This window comes from Macrosteles quadrilineatus, unplaced genomic scaffold (assembly GCF_028750875.1).
Source record: "Macrosteles quadrilineatus isolate MER2022 unplaced genomic scaffold, UCM_ALF_1.0 Scaffold_4__1_contigs__length_99947679, whole genome shotgun sequence".
NCBI classification, from domain to species: Eukaryota; Metazoa; Arthropoda; class Insecta; order Hemiptera; family Cicadellidae; genus Macrosteles; species Macrosteles quadrilineatus.
In genome coordinates, this window is record NW_026542597.1 from 42,576,138 (window position 1) to 42,598,659 (window position 22,522).

At 33.4% G+C, this 22,522-nt stretch overlaps 2 protein-coding genes and 1 long non-coding RNA gene across 3 annotated transcripts in view; 2 read left to right on the forward strand and 1 right to left on the reverse strand.

Annotated features, from left to right (window-relative positions):
• The window catches only part of LOC128991335 (neurobeachin-like protein 1), a 423,043-nt gene that overhangs the window by 38,445 nt on the left and 362,076 nt on the right, over positions 1–22,522 (forward strand). The window lies entirely within an intron of this gene.
• Positions 10,019–12,194, reverse strand: LOC128991377 (uncharacterized). The gene is made up of 3 exons (XR_008490631.1): positions 12,081–12,194; positions 10,596–10,698; positions 10,019–10,112 (listed from the first exon to the last, which is right to left on the reverse strand). It is a non-coding gene; the product is annotated as an uncharacterized LOC128991377 (long non-coding RNA).
• Positions 17,836–20,099, forward strand: LOC128991369 (cuticle protein 7-like). Its single transcript, XM_054414176.1, has 2 exons — positions 17,836–17,937; positions 19,596–20,099. The coding sequence occupies exons 1-2, from the start codon at positions 17,926–17,928 to the stop codon at positions 19,998–20,000; spliced, it is 417 nt and encodes a 138-aa protein (XP_054270151.1). The 5' UTR covers positions 17,836–17,925; the 3' UTR covers positions 20,001–20,099.

The window sequence follows — 22,522 nt, forward strand, 5'->3', positions numbered from 1 at the left end:
TTTCGGGGGCTGGAGGGGGCGTAGGGCGTACCTTTCACTGCAGGTGTCGGGGTGGCCCCCGCCGAAACATTGCTAAACGCCGCCGCGACAAGTTTCTAGTTCAAGTTCGGTCCGCTGTCCACTTACAGCGCTGTTGTAGTTGTCCACTACACTGCACATGTGGATCAGATTGAAATGTACTGGTTGGACGAAAATTGAAGTTATATTTTTTAGTTTTAATATATGGCTGAGTACATAGGTTTCCCGTAGGAAGGGTAGTATTCTGCAAGCTTTTTGGTAACAAATTCTATAGCCTACGATTTAAAACTAAGTACATGGGTGTATGTTAGTTGAAACATACATCTAAAGTGACTAAGTGGGGCAATCAAAAATAACATTTTATTTTTTTATTTTTTGGTTTTTATTTTTTGATCTGCTAAAGTGATTTTTGGCTAGTGATATCCTTGGTAATTTTTGATTAATTTGGCTGGTTAGCTGAGTGGTTGTAGTGCTCACCTAACAATTAAAAGGTTGCCGCTTCGATCCTGCGAAAAGTCAGTAGCTGGTTCAAAACCTGGTCCCAGCTGTCCCTGATCATTTGGCTTTAAAAACATTATCCTGACTGATGAAACAGATCTTAGTCAGTAACAAAGCTACATAGATCATCTCACGCCATTCTACAATCATCTTTCACTCATATTGGGGTAAAAATACGTCCTATCTCATAATGATAATAATAATTAACTGGTTTAAGGATAATTATTTTCACACGTCTGGTTTGTTACTATTAGCTACAAGCTGTATTTAGTAGTTTAATTATGTACTTTAGTATTCAGTACTTTAATTGTAAGAAATGTGTTTCCATATGATTATATTTAATACTTGATTAGAAATTCTGGTTTTATAGTTCATAATTAATGAGGTAAAGTCACCACAAACTGTAATGAAATACATTTTTGTATGAGCACAATCAAAAATACATTTTAAATGTGTGATAAAATCCCATTATCTAAGGTTATTGTATTACATGATTCGTGCCACTATATGTTATTTCAAGGGGTATAGGAAAATTTGAAAACACAAAGCTCTTAACAGTAATATAACGATAACTTCCTTTGTAATTATTGCATAAATATTCTGCATTATTGTATTGTGACGTCTTTTGTTTCGTTGTACTCCAAGCTACGTTCTTAAAGTGTACGAGATGTGCCATAGTTGTCAAAGTAAATTTAAAATGACTGTTGATCAGTAGTACAACATATTGCGCTATGAAATCAGTACATGTATAAGTTTTGTTCCGTAAAATCGCAATGCATATTTATGGAGATTGTGTTTATTAACTAGACTTCCAGTGCTCAACGCTAGATTTAAGAATGGATTGCACCTACTAAGTTAGAATAGATACTTAGCGAGATTCTAGCTGTCTTTTATTTTTCTAAAATTACTATGTGTAAGAGGATTGAAGATTTATTTAAGATTTTACTGCAATTAAAACTAAGAAGAACAATACACTTTCTTATATTTAAAACCTGTTATTTATTATGTATTTTTAAATTATTTAGGTTTTTGAATATACAAGAACACGTAGACCTTGGTTATAAGTGTTATTCTAATAGTTTTGTTTAGTGGTTTTCCTTTTTTTGCTGCTAGATGTTGTTTTTCGATCATATTTTTTAAATCACATTTTATTATTTTATAAAATGTTAAAACGAGTAAAATATTTAGCACAAGGATCCAAAATAAATAGTATGTTGTAAAAACACAATGTAAACGTACTTGATACCAACAAGTAGGGGGTAGTCCCCTAAAGTGAATAGTCAGGTAGGTAACAGTTAATGCTCAGCTTTAGCTTTCTGTCTTCCTCTATCTGCTAATTCAGTTCCCTTCCTTAACAAAACGTAGGCTGTGGTTGTTAGTGGCTGTAAGATTATTGATAATTATGATTTATTTTCCCAAGTAGTGTTTAATTAATAATCCTACTATCAGTTGTAAGTGAAAGTGACTCACCTAATTTTTCTTAATCAGTACTTTATACGCAATACAAATTATTGCGTTCAAAAATCTATTTCTGTGTCAATTTTAAATACACACCCAAATTAGAGCGTATTTTTTGTAAAATGGTGCAGACGGTAAGAAATGACTTGTGTAATAAGTAATGCAACAAAACAGGAAAAACGAGGAATGAGTAGGTGGATAGGTATTTGGCAACCGTCCACATAAGTGGACCACACGCATCATACCCGACATGAGCGCTCCAATGCCACCTTCATAGCATCAACGTATCTCTGCCAATGCCACATTCATACCATCGCCTTGTCCTTGCCAATGCCATCTATATTGTCGTTCACATTTAAGTGGACCATACGCATCATACGCTCCACTGCCACAAGCCATCGCTGTGCCTCTCCCACTGCCATCTATATTAATCTCCAACATATGAGTTATTGACTTGCAGGCACATAGCGATTACCTTATTTTCCGGTTTTGACTTCTTATGACGCTAATTTATACTTTACATCGTAGTGCGTGCATTCCTTTCGTAACTAGGAATACCTCATTAAGATTCCTACTGTGCAATTAAAATTATCTACCTTTTTCCAACAAGACACTATAATTATTAGCCTCTTTCATCTTCGTTTACTAGCAGTTCCTCTATTCATCAGAGCCTAATAGACTAACAGTCTGTCAGATTGTTGTGTCTACAAACACCTCAAAAGACACGTATTGCAAACTTTGTATATGTGAAGTCATTGCATTATTTGATAGAAATGTGAAACAGTCAGTAAGAAGTAATAAAATCAAGGAGCCATTTTTATCGCTGAATTTAAAAACTATACGTAATTACAGTTCGTTGACTAAATTAGAATATTCGACAATTTTTTTGCGGAATCATTTTCAGCAGATTTCATTCTATTCGAAAATGTATATTAATTATTCAATATAAATTATATTTAATGGTACATAATGATAACACATCGATATGAATTTCCATTTATTATATCGAATTCTACCCCCACACAGTAGTACAGAAAGTGGTACCTATGGATAATGGAACATAACAAATGACGTAAATACCCTGCATTATACAGGGTGGCTGAAAAGTAACTTGCACCCCCCCCCCCCTTAACTTTTCAACCATTTGAGATATTTGAAATCGGTTTGCAGTAACCTTCTTTGATATGAAGGGCTACAATAATTATGGTCAATTTTGAAAATTTTGCCCTTAGGGGTAGCGGGGGTAGGGGGTTGCTCAAAATTTTCAAAAGACAAGTATATTCGAGTTTGGTATCATTTTACAGGTCTTGACGAAACATAAACATTGACATAAAGAAAACCGAAATCGGCCCACTAATAACAAAATAGCGCCCTAAAACGTTTCAAATCCAAATAACCATGAGGGTGACAAAAAAATTAACTTGCACCCTCTTTAACTTTTTAACTATTTGAGATATTTGAAATCGGTTTGTGGCAACTTGTTTAGATAAGAAGGGCTACAATAATTATGGTCAGTTTTGAAAATTTTGCCCTTAAGGATAGCGGGGGTAGGGGGTAGCTCAAAATTGTCAAATAGCAAGTATAGTCGAGTTTGGTATCATTTTGTAGGTCTTGACCAAACATAACAATTAACATAAAGAAAATAGAAATCGAACCATTAATAACAAAATGACAGTTTAAAATTACTTTAAATAACCATTGTCTCAATAGTTTTTAGCTGCCGTTTGGTTATTAATGGTCCGATTTCTATTTTCTTTATGTTATTTGTTATGTTTCGTCAAGACCTGTAAAATGATACCAAACTCGACTATACTTGCTATTTGAAAACTTTGAGCTGCCCCCTACCCCCGCTACCCCTAAAAGCAAAATTTTCTAAAGTGACCATAATTATTGTAACCCTTCATATCCAAACAAGTTGCCGCAAACCGATTTCAAATATCTCAAATAGTTAAAAAGTTAAAGAGGGTGCAAGTGAATTTTTTTGTCACCCTCATGGTTATTTGGATTTGAAACGTTTTAGGGCGCCATTTTGTTATTAGTGAGCCGATTTTGGTTTTCTTTATGTCAATGTTTATGTTTCGTCAAGACCTGTAAAATGATAGCAAACTCGACTATACTTGTCATTTGAAAATTTTGAGCTACCCCCTACCCCGGCTATAAGGGCAAAATTTTCAAAATTGACCATAATTATTGTAGCCTCTCATATCAAAGAAGGTTGCCGCAAACTGATTTCTTATATCTCAAATGGTTGAAAAGTTAATGGGGGTGCAAGTTACTTTTCAGCCACCCTGTATACTAATAACATTACATATGGTTTAGACAGTTCCGTTTAAGCAATGTTTAATAATCTTTACTTTCAGGCCAGTAACATAATTTCTTTATATTTATGACCCATGCCGTTTCAGTTCTAGTATTCGTGATTCTACATCTGGCTTTATTGTAGGGCTAATGTACTATTTACTAATTTAATATCTATTGATAATTATTCATATTATTTTATAACTGTTTGGTTTTGATTGAGTGCCTGAGCTTGGGTGCTCAAAAAGACAGTATATTATCAGCCCGAGTATCATTCATTCACAGGGAGAATATTTTTACCTGATAAACTATGTTTTACAAGAAGGATATCACAATAAAATGTAATCCACCAAAGTACTTTTATTTAAGCCAATGTCAATGAAGATTAATGTAACAGCTGACGTGCTAAGCTCAGCTGGTGCCAAAGTCTAGACGACTTGTACATGTGAACTGAGTTGTGCGTTTGCGCCTTGGTGGTAACAGCCCGGCCTGGTTATAGATCTACACGGGATACCTTTATCTTTATAAGTCTTGTTTGGTAATCTACAAGTTGTATAAATTTCAACTGATATTGGCATTGTACGTTTGACCTGCTCATTGCGTAAGGGCAACCTTGTCCGCTAACCATGCCCAAAATACCATTGGTGCATTTAACGTTTGCATTCAAAATATACTTGGAATGTTTGTATGTGGTAAAAGTAAATAAGGATAGTTGATAAGTACTTTAATCTGTCAACTTAATAAGTTTTCACGCATACACCGCGTCATAGTTTAGGACGGTATTCTTAGTAGAGAATGATCAATAAAATATTACCGGGTGCGGATCACCACTCTTATTTTTACAGGTATATTACATACAGGTGCATTACAGATTTACATACATTACGATATGCAAACCTGATGTTTTTTTTAATTATCATATATTGTACACATGAATAAAATCATATATACAAATAAAGTAACTTAATTTATTTTTTACTAATCGCATTTATAATCCGCTTAAACATAAGGACGCTTCCAATCTACTTTTCGTTATTTGGTCTATATATAAATTTCTATTGTTCATCCAAAATTATTAATACTTTTGTTACATGCACGAAAAACACCAAAACTCAAACTTGTAGATGCGATTTTTTTGAAGATGTAGATTTTTTTGCATTACCTTAATCATCTAGTTCCACTAGGTTTTCTGATCGAGGAAAGTAAACGTAATACAGTATAATGCACAAAATAGTTAACGAAACAAAAGTTATCATAATTAATGATTAATTATGATAATTTTTGTTTATTATTGTTATCAATTATTGTTATCACTCCCTCGTTATGTCCTGTTGCTATGGGAAAACTAATTACATTATTAAATACATTACATTTTTATTCAACTAAGGACTAATATTATCTACTTTTATTATTGTACTATCCCTAATATTCATTATAGAGACGCCAAATGCAGAAGCAAACTTTCGAAAAAAACATTGCATTACGTTGAACGCTATCATATACAAATTCATTTCGTAAGTCAGTAAAACGTTGTAAAACTGTTTGATATTGTAATCAAAAAATACAAATTGACGTCCAAAATACTCAAATATTTCAAAAACCACCACTTGCACCAGAACCACTTTTGCCTAACCACAGCGTTTACCAGTGACAAACAGTAGTTTACCACAATAATTCAACGTCCAAATTGACGGTTCCGTGGATTGGTCCAGTTCGGCCCCAAGGCCCCGCGACTAACATCAGTCGCATTGTTCTTGGCCTTTGCTCGCAATTGTTTATGTCGGAATATGTGCGGTGAATGGCGATTTGTGCGTTTTGGAGGACAAACAGTCCGACCCAATTATCCCACATACCAGAAACCGGACCGGCGGGCGACACGGCTGGCCCGATTTTGTAAAATCGTAAAAACGGCTCTAATTTGTTAACCGAGGCTCGCCCACCGATTAATTAATAGCTAATGAAGTTACGCCCCCGGTATGTAAAGCGGCTGAAAGTTGGTCAGCCTGCGGCCTTGCCCCGGAGTTATTGACGCCTCGTCAACCGTGTATCGGCTGACATTCCATTGCACCGGCCATTGTCAGGTCAAGGGTGACGTTTGACAAGACAGTTATATCTGCGCGGCCGTTGTAAAGCTTAAATGGCACATGTCCACGCAAATGTATCACCGTGTCGTAAATATTTTATATTAAAATTGTTGAACTAAGTTGTTCGAGTTTTTCATAATGGTGAATGCAATCGTGACTGACTACTTAAATAGTCAATGTTCATGAAATGGTATGAAAGAATTAAGTAAAATTAAATGAAAATTATTCATTTAAACAGACAAAGTTAAGACCATTTGGACATTTCTTACATTAGACCCGTTTCATTGGCTTTTGAAAGTGAAGAGGATGTTATCGTCGTGGATTAATCTAATAAAATACAATAGGGACAAAAACCGGTCATTAGTAGTATTTAAAATTCGATGGCCGAAATTTCAATGCTGGGTGTCGAGACTGCTTCTGTAAAAACTCATCAAATCGTTTATTTGCACTTTAGATTTGTATACAATAACATGTAACAAATATCATACATCGTCAATATTTACATACTAAAACTAAAACATACAACATGAGAATCTTCATATATACACATTATAGGCTTAGAAATTCTGAGACGGAATAAACAGCATTTGAGCCTAGAAAACATTTTAAGTGTCTCTTAAATAGGGGCAAAGAGTCTTGGGATTTTATTGCCTGAGGCAATTTGTTAAAAAATTCGATTCCCCTGTAAAACGGACTCCTCACAAAGGCCGCAGTTCTGTGCCTCGGATAACAGAGGATGCCTTCATTTCTCGTCCGGTGGTCATGGAAATGCCCTAGATGTTGAAATTGACCCCTGTTGACAAAGGTCAAAATGAGGACCTGCTGAATGTACAACGAATGTACTGTAAGGATGCCAGAATCTTTGAACACTTCCTTGCAGGGATGGCGATGGGAGAGACCGAAAATGCGCCTCAGAATCTTTTTTTGAAACTTAAGTATTCTTTCCAAATCAGAAGAGCTTCCCCAAACAACAATGCCATAACGTAAAATGATTTCGCAATATCCACGATAGACGTCCACAAGAACTTCCCTGCTACAAGTTGAACTGAGAATTTAAATTTTAAACAGAGCAGAACTGGTGTGAAACTTTGCACGTGACCATACCATTTGATGGAGGAATCAAAAATGACACCAAGGAATTTTGTGGTCAATGAGGGATTAGTGAGCTGCGTTGCTGTTCTACTTTGACTATTCTGAGACGAATCAATTAGACCAAAATTGAGACATTTTGTTTTGTCTTTGTTAAGGAGAAGACCATTGTACTCAAACCAACTATTTAAGCTCTTGATGACCGAGGTGAAGCTGTTCTCTAAGCTGGTTGCATTTGGGGTCTTGATTAGAAGTGCTACATTGTCAGCGAATAAATTCATGTGACAGTTATTTCCTTCATAATGGAGATCATTGATATACAATAGGAATAAAACAGGAGAGAGAATGCATCCTTGGGGAACCCCTCGCTGAGAAAGCATGTAGGACGATGAGATCGGACCTGAGGAACTATTTATGGAAACTTTTTGATAACGGCCAGACAAGAAAGAGCGGAACCACTGCAGAGCATCAAACAAACTTAATAAAACCATTTTAGTAGTCGTGGGATATAAATCCCCCTTTATATATATTCACGACGCTCATGCATAAGGATTCATTCACGCTCATTCGCGAAGGATAACAAATTATAACGTCTATTTCGTTTTTGAGAAATACTTAATTTGACTCCTTGTTAAGTATAATTTAATCAAAGTAGAAACCAGACCGGTTTTATAGTTAGTGGGCCCGGGCTGTTTTCCTGGAGATCCTAGTTCCGAACCCTACTGACAATAATAATTATGAGCCCAATTTAAAGAGAATATTTATTAGAAATCAGATAAAAGGGAAGTTTTTGGTTAGAATAGAGACCTACCAATCCATACATACGATAATTATAATTAAGTACAAAGGTGTCTTTTTAGAGCATTTCTCTACAGGGAAATCAGCTAAAGGAAACTACTTAGACATATCATATAAAATGGACAACCTGGGAGTTAATAGTATATTTCATCACTAGGGCCTAAAGTGACTCTTTTGACCCGACTTCAAGTTTTAAGATCGTGGCGAAGCCAAGGTCGGAAATGAGCGAGGGTTAAAAAATCACATTTTTCCCGTGTGGTGAACTATCCCAGTCAGCATAAAAATTGTTGGAAAAGAAAATAAATTGTTTCAAAATTGTTTCAAAATTGTTTTAAAATTGACAAATTTGGAATTTTGTCTATATTAAAATGAGTTTAAAATTGTTGTACAACAATTTCAAAATTGTTGTACAACAATTTTGAAATTGTTATAAAATATTTTTGAAGTTGTTTTAAAACAATTTTGAAATTGTTTTAAAATTGTTGTATAACAATTTTAAAGTTGTTGTATAACAATTTTGAAGTTGTTTGAAAATTGTTTTAAAATAGACAAATTTGGAACTTTGTTAGGGTTAATTTCTATTTGAGTTCATAAATAATAAGTACGCCTTATAAGCAACTAATTAAATATAACATTAATTGATTAGTTTACTATCAAAAACAATGGTGAATAAATAAAAACAAATAAGTATACTGAAATTCTTCTATTTGAAGTAAACAAATTAAAAAAAGTAGAGAAATAATAAAAACACAGTCTACTACATTCTGGAAAATAGAAATGGGTGCATGGATATAAAAATAAAATATTCATGGACAAACTTTAAGTACTCTACCAGCCAGCACAGAATAAATTATTATCTTTTCAATTGCAAATTTAACATTCATATATAGCAATCATTAGTTTGCCTAGGCCTAGACCTAATTATTTAGGAGGGCTTGTATAAACTAAGTAACAAACAATGAGGTTATAATAGCAGCAAATTATCATCATTCTAGTTTATAAGATTTAGATTGCTTAACGCATACAACTAAATAAATAAATATGGGAACAAAAAAATATTGAAACCCAAACAGCCAACAATAAAAGACAAAGATACATGAAATGCAAGGACATGATTTTTTGAGACCAAGTAGGACTGTGTTATGATAAAAAATTAATGCAAACAACAATGCTCGTGGTTTTGTCAATTGAAAGATAAAATGTCCATAAAAGAGGATTTAACTTATAAAATAACACTGTATATTAATTCGAAGTTTAATATGAAACCGTAAACAGTTTTGAAGGGAGTAGGCAACGGCCAGCGGCAAATTGAATCTTCAAGATGAAAGTACAAGTAAGAAGTTAAATTTAACAGCTAATATAAAACTATTATTCCCATGATCAAAAAGGTTTGGGATCTAATGATAATTACCCTAGTAATAAATAAATAAGTTGTCAAGGAATGACAGTGATACAACTTTTATGAGCTTTGCTACTGAGACATAAGTTTTTTGAAGTACTTGACTTGATGTGATTGTCGAGATAAAATATTTATGGCTTTGAGACTGCTAATGTGGTTTCTATTGCATAATTACTCCATAGTAATAAATGATGAAAATGTAAGCAAACATTTTATAAAAAACCTTTTATGTTCTTCTAACAAATTTTTATATCATACTTAAAATGGCCCACACAATTATTTAAGGACAATTACCACTAAAAATTACCCATATTTACTAAAAACAGTACATTTCAGTAAAAAAATAAGTTCATTCCCAGATTTCCCGGTTCATAGACACTCTGACAATACATTATTTACACATCATTCAAGCGTCGGCGGCTTCACGATCCTCATCTTCCTGTTCTTCAGGTGCTCTTTGACACCCTGCCCTAAAATTATAACACACAGATTAATATTATATTTCGTTACTAGGGACCCCTGAATGTTTACAGCTGTTACGTTAAGCAAATGACATTATAGCAAAAGCTAGTCTAGAATGTTGACGTCGACAGCTTGACTTAAAAAAAATGAAAACTTAATTTCAAAAAAACTGAAACCCTAAACTGAAATTGTGCCTTTCACATTCCCTAGTTCTCAGAATTATCTTTCTTTCGACACAAAAATAGTGAAAATCTATCAAGTGGTAGATTCAGAATCGTGAAATAAAAAAACCCTGTCAAGTATTAATGATTGTTGCAGTATTTGTCTGAGATAAATAAAATCACCTGAGCTTTAGTATAACAATATAGCCTACTATCAAAACTGAAGCATCCGGAATTAAGAGAGAAAGCTAGTAGCATATTGTTTTGTTAGCCTATGTTTTTAACCTCACTAAGTGAATTTTGTAATACAAATTATCACACTATACATACCCTTTCTAAGTCTTTGATTTTAATTGTGTCTGTGGCAGCCATGAAGCAACTGATTTCTCTATTTTGCTTTGTTCAATGTTGGCCCATCTCTTTTTCGTCATTTCTTCAAAAAACAAAATGCATTTAATAGAACATTGCAAAAAAAAATCTGCAATTTTTGTGGAGTTAACATTTATTAAAAATTATATAATAAATGAATAGCCTAACATGTATGTTTGCGCTCAATATTTTTTTATAATTTTTAAGTCTACACATATTTTAAAATAGCCACTTTGTTCTAAATTTTATAAGGATTAGGCCTACAAAAATATAATAATATAAGGAAGAAAAATTGAAAATAAATAAGTTATGGGTGAAAAACAGATTTCGTACATTAAGCGTTAGCTAAGAATGCATAGCCTAATCATAGCTAGGAATCTGGCCGATAATTTACATCAATATCACTACCTACTTCTTCAGGATCATCAACCAGCCCTTCAAAATCACTTTAATCTTCTTATAATTAAATTCTTATAATTTTAACACTAAGACAATGGAAACGTTTAATAAAACACATCAGTCATAGGTGGTTAACCAAGTTGTTTACAAATACGCACGTCAGCTGCCTGGTAAAATATTTTTGGAACTAAAATGAAAAGCGTCTAGAAACATACATCAGGAGAAAGCTTAGAATCTGCCGAAAACGATACCAATCTTGATCCAGTTCAATCTGATTAAGTCAGTCCCAGAGCCTTCGCCATAAACGATGTTTGTGTGTCGCAAAAGCGACGCATAACACCACGGCGGATGTGTTGTGCATCGATTACGCGATGCTTAACACTCGGAGGGCTAAATTATGAGTTAACCAAGTTTCAAGGTCTAGTAAGTTAACATATTTATAAACTTAACTTATAGTTGAAAAACCCCTGCAGCCCTTAACACAACAAGTTTAAAAATAGGCTAACTTAACTTAAATCAATCCCTAGCTGATGTAACTTAGCTAGGCCTAAGCCTAAATACCTAGTCATATTACTTTTAAGCAGTTACCGCATTAGGCGACAGGCCCTACAATGTCATTTTCTATTTGAGTTGGGGACGCCACCTAAGTGAGTAATTCAATTCAATTATGAGTTTATAAACTTAATGTTAGATGTCTTGTGTAAGTTAGGTCTAAGTTATTTTAGTTTTGGTTACTGTAAATCCAACTGTATCATTTAGCAACGACCATTTACTAAAAACCCAACGGTAACTTACAGTTTCAGTAACATAGCCTGTTATATTTATGAGAAACAAAAGGAAATTCATAAGAGTTTGCTCACATAGGCTAGGCCAATTCTAGAGATGGGCCATAATCATGTTACCTACCAAATACCTATCAAAGTTATTGGTTAACTTAGACCAGGAACTATTGGAGTACCTCTATTTCATTTTAGGTTAGGCCTATATGTTAGTTTAGAATAACTGAATCACCACTGACTGAAAAGGCCTAAGTAAGTTATAACTCACCTTGTTTGCTGCTTAAGAAGCTATGTAGGATAAAAACAGTAAACTTAATGCACCTAATAACTTTTAAAACAAACAAAATGCCGTGATGCCCGTCAGCCCGTGATCATGATCAAATATCAACATCAACAGACTGGAGACTGCTGTAGTCAGTGAACTGCGAAACTCTGGTAGAGTCTAGAGTAGATGATACTTGTAAGAATGTTAAAACTCATCCAGTATACTTATACAATTACAAATAATAAATAATTTATTTTCATTACTGTTAACCTGTTGTTATTAACCATTAAACTTATACAGGTCGCGCAATTGATGGTCTAGGTCTAACTTGAGTTTGGCAGTCTGCCCCTCCTCCATGACTCTTTCACTTGATTTTACCACTATCGTACTGTATTTCAATCAAAATCGCGGGGAGCTGTCGTTGCTGACGCATTGGCCACATACAATGAATACACAAACTAGTTTGTGTATTCATTGCCACATACACACAGCACAACACACTGACTATTATCCTACAAGTATAAGTGTCCCATAAGGAAAAATAGAAAAAATGTGCGAAAGATTTAAAATTTGGGCGAAAAAACACGAAAATCATTATAAATCTTTTTACAAAACAGACCATTTCAAGATTATGGATGGCCATTGTAATTTTTGTAACTTATATTACTGAAAGGAAAGCCGCTTTCATAAATATAATATCCAGAACATTTTGGTTTTATAACATTAATTATTATTTTAATGATTTTTAGAAGTTGCATTTAAATTGGTTTAAAACTATTTTAAGACTGTTGTAAACTTATATCAATTTAATTGTGATACGTGTTTTCGAAACATTATTAAAATTGTTTCAAAACTATTTTAAAACTGTTGCAAACTTATATCAAAACAATTTTGATATGTGTTTTCGAAATAGTATTAAAATTGTTTCTAAACAATTTTAAAACTGTTGCAAACTTATATCAAAACAATTTTGATATGTGTTTTCGAAATAGTATTAAAATTGTTTCTAAACAATTTTAAAACTGTTGCAAACTTATATCAAAACAATTTTGATATGTGTTTTCGAAATAGTATTAAAATTGTTTTAAAACAATTTTAAAATTGTTGCACACTCATATCAAAACAATTTTAATATAGTTACTAACCATCTATATTAAAACAATTTTGAAATTGTTTAAAACTTATATTAAAATTGTTTTATATCCAAACTTATTTTGAAATTGTTGCAAACTCTTTTAAAATTGTTGTACAACAATTTTTTTGGCTTTTCAACAATTTTTGTGCTGACTGGGATATTTTTCATTATATTGCATCATTAATTACCAAAAACAAAGCTAGAAAATGAAATATTTTAATGTAAAGATAACCTCTCAAAACGACTTCCTGCTCAATCACTAATGTCAATTACACTAATGAAAATAAGCAGCTGTTTCGTAAGTGCTTTAATTATTTCGTCTATTACGAATGTGTAATTATGTCGAGCAATCGACAAAAATATGCTAAAATCTTACCTAATAAATCAATTAATAAATAATTTCGATCAATACGATTGCCACAATCGAAATTTACAACTGTTTACAACAGCTAATTTTTACTCCCTAGAGTAAATTGCTTTTTTATAAGTGATAAAGTCATCCTAAGACTTAATTGTCATCCTGTATACTTACCATGAGGCATTTTAAATAACTAGGACGGTTGTACGTGATTATTTTCGAGAAATACAATATCTGTGTCATTAATAACACTGCCGTGCTTAAGCAAAGACCTGTGGCTGTCGGTAAATAACATTAGCAACTGTTGGTCTACCATTACCATAGCACATTAGTCGAGTCGTGTTCACCACCCATGCATAGCACGACGTCATAAAATATTATTGTGAAACCGGTTTGATACAGTGTTTGAAATGTTAAATGATAAATCCCATTATATAGAAACTTTTAAAACATTTTCAAAGCCCATTTTCTTGCCAACTCATTCCATCACTACCCAAATTCAGGAATGCTAATTTAGGAGTATGATACCTGATAGGCATCGTACTGTATAGGTAAACATACTAAACAGTGTATGGCCAAAGTAATAAATAGGGTTTCTCAAAAGTATAAAGGTAATAAAAACTTGTTTAAATGCTTATTATGGATTTAATTTCCTAAAAGTATAACTAAGTTTGACCCTTCCACATCACATGCAATCTGTTTAAAAGGTTGTTGTCGTTTTAAAATACCTTTGTAAAAAAGAAACTAAAGATAAATCAGTCATCATCCAATTAATAATAAACTAGGGTACCCAAGCGAAAAGTTTACATTTAATTAATTCCAAGGTAAAAATAACAATGAAATAAAATGCAATACTTTTTAAAGATGTAAATCCCACGTCATAAAGAGTGAAACTTATTAGAAGAGTTATTTACCTATTATTAGGTTCATATTTTTAAACAATTTGCTTTTTAAAAATCCTTTTTCACAAACCATTTTACCTATCTATTGTTTACAATGTGAATATAGTTTAACATTGAACTGAAGGAGCTGTTGGATTACAATTCATATTTAAACTATTATAAATAATTTGTGTAATGGTCAAAAACACTGAATCTTTGAAAGAGGACTTAAGAAATAATTGATACACATGGGGGATGAAGTATCTAAAGAATCGCCTTTTATTTACCATTCGCATGATGATGAGTTTTAAATTGACACCTCACGCGTAAAATCAGTTAAGTAAAAACCCTTATTTTATTAAGTATATAAATTATGTTTTGAAATCAAATCAAATACCGTCAATGTCGGACTGAATTTAATTTTTAAACCTTTATATTCGCTGTTTAATGACCTAAATTTTAATTAAATGACAAAATGTGATTCTTACTAAAGACCAGGAGCAAACGAATATTTTTGGTACTTTTATTAAACCAAACACATAAAAGATTAACAATTATTGTATGGTAATTTATAATTGTTCAATCAAGTGTTTTTTTATATAGTGGCTAAAACAACATACATTCTTTGAACATCAATTATTTATTCTTTCTCGTCCGTTCATAGTCGTTTAATATTTAGCTGCCTTATTTCTTTTCAGCTGATCCAAGTAGATTCAAATCTTATTGAAAGAATATAATAATAGGTTACGTACCTTGGCCCGTCTTCAGTCTTATCTTAGTCTATGGATGACTAGTTTCGGGTACAAAGACCCATTATAAAATCCTTTAAAACATCATGTTGTTCGTACATCATGATGTTTGGTGGTTCTTATTGAAAGGAGTTCTGATTTCAATGTTTTCAGTGGAATTTCCTTCTGGAGAAAGAAAGACATCTGACCCCAAGATAGATCTTTTATAGAGCACCTAAACACTATGTTTAGCTCAACAATGTGGTAACCCTAGCACAGCATTAATACCCCACTAACACCTCGCTGGGGCTACTCTGGTAGGAATTACCGGTTCGCCACGGATGTGGCTATTACACGTAATTATTCTTATCCAGAGGAACGTTCCATGATGAATTACACACGTGGCCAACAAGCGTCCATTCTCCGCTCACTTTATCTGTGGCTTCAAAGGTGATCTGTGTGGACTGGGTATTACGGTTAACATTCCGGTGCAAGCTATTCATTAAATATGTGTTCAACACGCCGTGCCGGACCTTCGACGATAAATTTCAACCAGACAAACTAGTTTTGAAAATATACTGTGTCGTGGAGTAGACCTAGATAACAGTGGGACAGTATCGGAGTAAAATATTGAGGAAATTTGGATTCAGATTCAGATAGTGGATCAAGTGGAAATTCGAGTGTGGATTTGAAATGGTTTTGAATTAGTTAGGTTTTAATACTTTGCTCTTAGTTATATTCGTACTTTTGAAATTACATTCTACGTACTTATATAATCTATCGAGGAAAACTGTGCGTTTAATGCGCATTTTTATTGAGTTCAAAACATGTTTCCAAGGAAAAACGAATCCAGTAATCCTCTTTTAGTCAGTTAAGGTGAATACTACTAATACTTTAAGGTAAAATAATTAAGGTTGGTTGACTCGAGAAATGAGGGAGGGGACTAAGACTAGGAGTAAATTACCTTTTTAATTACTATTTACAGATGCGCTAGATCATAAGCTAAAAAATGACACTGAAAGTACACCCAGAATAGGCAGAATCCGCCTATTAGGTATGATGATGACTGGAGTGTCCATCAACACTTTTATGTATTTACCGTTTTTGTGTGTAAACAGTATAGGTGTAAATATATTATTGCAAGTCTTATTTGACGCATTTTTGTACTTTCTGGTAATTTAATAACACGTACGATGCTGATCAAGAAGTTATTTACTTCAATCATAAAAATAGGTTAATTAGGAGAGCTGGAAACGAGATTTAACATAGTAACCCCTCACTGTATAGTATAAACACTGATATTGATTGATATTATAACTCACAATATTAAACCTAAATTAGGTATTATTTAACCATAATGTTCTTGCGTTCTGTTAAATTTTGATTTTTTGGGAGCGAAGCAAAAGAGTGTATTAAAAGCAATTTTGCTTTTAATTTATTACTTTAACTTTACTTATCCGACTGACTTTCCATCTCGATTCATATGTCGAGATATTGACTGCTGTGATTGAGTATATGTTGAGTACCGTGATGTTTATTGTGATGTTTTGATGTACGAGTTGACTTAACTCGTACACCCGGTTGAGACTAAAGTTTAGTAAGATCTGTGATCTAGATTTCATTTACTTTAAAGCTGAAACGTCTTACCTTAAATAATTAATAGTGGGCAAACTGTTGTATAGGGAATCTTTTCAAATATCACAAACAGTTATACGTGATAACAAGGATAAGAAATTAAAATGCATGTAATAATTATTTAAATAACCTTAAATGCCCTCTCCAACATTTAACATAAAATACTTAATTATAGAAACCAGTCTTACTTCCATTGTATATTATAACAGTTTAAAAGTTTAGTTTCTATTAGTTCCTTAATGCTTCTCAACTTAATATGCATTATTTTATTCACAAATTCTTATTTTTCAATACAAATTATAATATACCCGTTATATTTTAGTTTCTATGTGGCGTGTCATTGTTAATTAACTTTCTTCCTTTAGCCTCTGTAATATTACTAAGGACGAATACATTATCATCAATATAAACAAACGTGCAACTACTTGCTATAGAAATGTTGATTATTTGGTCGCATACTAGTCGAAATGCTAAAAGATTACACCTTTAAGGTCAAATGTTATTTAAAGTCAAAGTCATCATTGTGTAACTTACAGACTTGAGCAATTGTTGAGTGGGATTTTATCGAAACTCCTACCACAAAATACTACTTTTCTACCATTTAAGGTGCTATTTATATTCAAGCAAGTCGTGGGCATATGTTGGGGGATAAATTGTATGGTTATTTTTACTTGGTTCATGTGCTAAAACGGGTTCAATGTAAACAAAACTATCACTTATGTCTCTAGCTCATATCGATGAGTTTTTATGAAAGAAAACTATAGTGTAGAGACCGCAACTACAAAAACGTCCTAGAACCTCAGCGACACCTAGTTCTAAACTAGCGCTACCCCAGGCGCACTCCTTTTCTAGCTACATGATTATCGCTATAACTCGTTAATATATAAATTTGCACATTATCGGAAACTGGTCTAATGCGACCTTGTCCGGTGCATAAATGGAATTCGGCCATCTTTGTAACATATCAAGAGCACGTGAATTTTCGCGACACGGTGAAAGGTTCGGGTGCCATTGGTGGCCACACCCCCAGTCCTAAGCTAGGTGCTACAGCAACAGTATGTATAAATACGCTCCTTGACTTAGCTGCCTCACTCAGTCCACTACCTCCAACATGGCTCTTAAGGTGGGTGAAGTGGTTTAAGTAATATTGTTTTATTTATTTTGATTGTAGAGTTGATTTTGGTACAGTTTTCCTTATAGGGTGGAACTTTTTGGGCTTAGCTATAATTTAGTAGTCCTCTGAATAGTATATTATTATTATTTGTTGAACAATATAACCCATTTTGCATATTATTTGAAATATAACTTAAAGTATGTAACTGAAATAAACCAACTAATTTAAAGAGTTGTAGATTCAAGTGTTTGTAGTTTATTGTACTGAGGTTTTGATTTTGAGGTTTTCTCCAAGGTCAAATTAGCAACCTAGGAAGGTATAATTTTATTTTGTAGGTATTAACACATTTTGGCAAGAAAGTAAAGGTTATTTTAACTGACGTTATAAAGAAAACATGACTTTCACAAACACAATTGAAACAAAACTGAATATGAGAACTATTTTGCAATAGCTATTGTTAAGAAATTTTATCACTAGTCCGGTGTGGAGATTTTAAGATTGACTACGATGTTAATCTCATGCTCTTTTTAAACATTTTTGTTTTTTATTGTTTGATTGCTTGTATATTCACAAGTAGAAGACAAATTATAAAACATATATTTGTAAATTTAAACTCAATATATTTTGTACTCCAGATTTTTTATAATCACAATTGGGCCTGTGCTAAGTGAGATAGTCAAAGGACAACATATTTATAACATATTAACTTGTTTAAGAAATAATTGATGGTTTAATTCGCAAACCATCTGGGCATCGTAACATAGTTGTCTTTAACGCAATCTCAATCCAAACAATATTTAAATTGCTGGCTTCTATAAATTATTTTTTTACAGTATCTTATGAGTATCGTTAAGATCGTGAAAACATGCATGCATTGTTAAACTGCAACCAATACTTGTTGTTGTTTTAGAACACTGCAAATTGTCTATGTAAAAACATTTACTATACACCAGCGGTACCACCTTGACAAAGAGAGCAGTTTAAATTTCATTCTTTTATACGCAATCCTTTTGAAATTAATTGTATCCATACTTGTTGAACTTTTATTCTACACAATAGCACTTACAGTGTCTATAATAATTCTTAAGCCGTAAATACCCATCTAAATAATAATAGTGATATGATATAATTATTATACTAAAAATATTAATTAGGCTCATTTTATAGCTTACAATTTGTAGATAAAATCATTCCACAACAGAGTAAAAAAACTGTAGTGTAATTCGTTTCGGAATATCAAAAAAGTTGTTAACTGTTTACCTTCAAAGATTTCATGTTTTTATAGATTTTTAAATATTAAATTGTAAGTGGGTGTTTTTCTATTTAGGGTTTTGTTATCCTGTTATGAAATCAACTTCATACAGTTGAACCTGTAATTATATGACTTTTTTAAATTAGAGGTTTATTTTATTAATTTAATGGTTATTTGATGAACACCTTAGAACACCTAGTATTTGCGAAACTAGGCAATAACACCAGATCTTGCCAATATATCTTGTATATTGTCTAAAATTCTCAAGTAGACTTTTTATGGTTATGCCAATGTCAGTGCACTTAGATGGAATTCCAAACAGGATCTGATTGGAGCAAATAGTTTCCTTGATTTGTATTTTGATATTTGTTGGGGTTGTGGTAATATTTATTTGACTTGTCCAAATGTTACACAGATCGTTCTTGCCTCTTGCCTGCTGGCTGTGGCCGCCGCCCAGTACGGCTACGCCCCCAAGCCCTACGCTGCCCCCTACGGCCCCAAGCCCTACGCTGCCCCCAAGCCTTACGCTCCTGAGCCATACGACCACCCCCACTACGCTTTCGACTACGCCGTCAACGACCCCCACACCTACGACATCAAGAGCCAGCACGAGGAGCGTGACGGAGACTACGTCAAGGGATCCTACGAGCTGTACGAGCCCGATGGCACCAAGAGGATCGTCGAGTACTACGACCAGGGATACGGATTCGAGGCTGTCGTCCACAAGGAGCCCGCTAAGGGATACGCTCCCGCTCCCGCCTACGCTCCTGCCCCCGCCTACGCCCCCAAGCCCTACGCCGCCCCCTACAAGAAGTACTAAGTTTCTCGTACAAACAACTCATCACCTCCACCTTGTATATATGACATTGTTCGTTAGTGTTATTTTTTATACGTGATACAATAAATTATTTATTTTAAATTAATGGTTTTATTTGTAATTCAATTTAAACGTGGCCCTCGAAGAATGTACTAATTTTACGATTTGTATATAATTACATTTGATTCTCATTGAAGCTTGAGCACTATACATTTTAGGGCAAAGAATCTCTGCAAGATATACAGGTGTGCTAATTATGATCTTTCTGAACGCAAAGAGGTGATGGAATGTAATTTGATCGAGATTCCTGCTCCTTTAGCTAAAACCTTTTTCAACAAGCACCTAGTCAAATAAATCTTTAGTACATGCACACACCCTTTGGTGCAAAACAGCTTCATGAGGACTACATACAATCATGGATTAGTTATATTTACTCCAGGATTTAATACTGTCAACTTTAAGATAGAATGAACTTAATCATTTATTAACCTTTACTGATGTGACTTGTTTTCGAATGCTCCATTGTACTTCAGACTCATCGATGGATTAGCCACTTGGGTAGATGAATGAATGCAAATAAAATAATAAATTGCCGTAATAGAACAAGCTACATTATACAGCTTATATGAGAACATTGTATTGCACATTATTGGAGCAGACCTCAATTATTCACAGGAATGTTCAAGATACAAATTATGACTTGTTACTAAGATTATTTAAATGAAGAGCACTACAAATTATACTGTAATATTGAAGGTCATTACTGAAACAAACAAGTAGAGAATACAATTTTTTGCCAAAAAACTTTCATAAGTGTTTAAGCTCTATAGAAGCCTTCAGTACGATGTACTAAGGGTAATTTTTTTAACGTCATCGATTATTCCCTGTATTTAGTAACAACACTACACAAGGCAACTCAGTGTACACTCATTTTTTCCTCATATTTAGGTTAAAATACGCAACTAGGAGGCATCCTTATCTCAAATGATAATAATAACAATAATTCAACAACATTAGTCTAGCAAAACCCCTCCAAGTAATATAGATATAAATGAGACTCGTTGCTGGCAACATATGACAAGGACAGCCGTTTTTGAGTAGTTTAAATATTATACAATACATTGCATGTACAATACAATTCACATGTATAATACACTATTCATTACACCGTGCTCGTCTATACATTGTTGATTGAGTACAAAGACATTATTGTGCTCACCTTCAAATCTGAACTTCAAATTCGAAGGTGTTTGATCCTATCCTAAGCGAAGTTTGTTATGTACCCAGATATGATCAGATATTTGGCCATCAATAATTAACGTTGATATTAAATAAAACGCCGTTGCAAGGGGAACAAGACCGTCGTGCTTCCTTACAGAAAACATAAAATAGTATATTTCATCACTAGGTCCTACTGTGACTCATTTCGACCTGAGCTCAAGATTTTTTAATAAGCGACGGTTAAAAAGAAATTTTTTGCCAGTGTGATGAAACTATATTTCTTCGTCGTATTGCACTATTATTCGAACAAACTATGTTACAAATCTGAAATGGTTTTCATTGAAAGATAACCTCTCAAAAACCACTTTTAACTTGTTTTCAGTTTAATTTACTAATGGAAACAAGCAATTGTTGCAAGCAGCAGTAAGTAATTCAATCGTTTCGTCTATTGCGATTGTGTGAGTGTACATTATAATATCGATATGTCGAACTATTTACAATTAAGGCAACAATAATTAACAACAAACGATTAAACAATGGATACATGCAATTTTTTCACAATAGAAATTTACAACTGAGTTGACAACAGCTGATTTTTACTCCCTATGGGCTAAAACGCTTTTTACTCCCTAGAGAGTAAAAATGCTACTTTAGACCAGCAACGCATCAAGCTGTTTATGCTGCAGTATGACGAAAATAATTTGATATTTAACATAAAAATAGTAGTGTCATTCTTACGCCAGATAACTCACTCTTAGGCTTTCAAAGGGTTAAAATAAAAAGAGGAAATTTTCATCTCTTGTTTAGTTTATCAGAAGCGTTTAGTTAATTCTCATCGTTCTCATTTGAAGCTTTATTTAAGCCCTGAGCTATTGAAGCTCAGCTTTGCTCAAACGGAAGACAAGGCATATAAATTCAAAGAAACCGTAAGAGTGTCATCACTGACAATGAGATTTTCATCCGGAACCTCCTAAGCTAGAAAAAACACTATGTATAGCAAATAGTTTTCTGTAGTTAAAGCCCTTACGATACGACGCAGCGCATTTACAGTTAATTATTAACTTTGTTTTTGCTCGTGTGTGTTGGTTGTGTTGGTTACTGCGATATGTCTTAAACAAGCTCAGTCTATTATAATGGCAAGTTTTAACAAAACGTCATCGTTTTGTTTTAAAACCTATAAATAGTGTTTTGGGTATTTTTTCAGAAGAGGGCCGTCACTATTTAAACTGTGAAAACCACCGTTTAAGTTAGGTGATTTTTGAGGTTTTGTGATTATTTCTGTTCAGAGAAAAAAACCTGTGAGT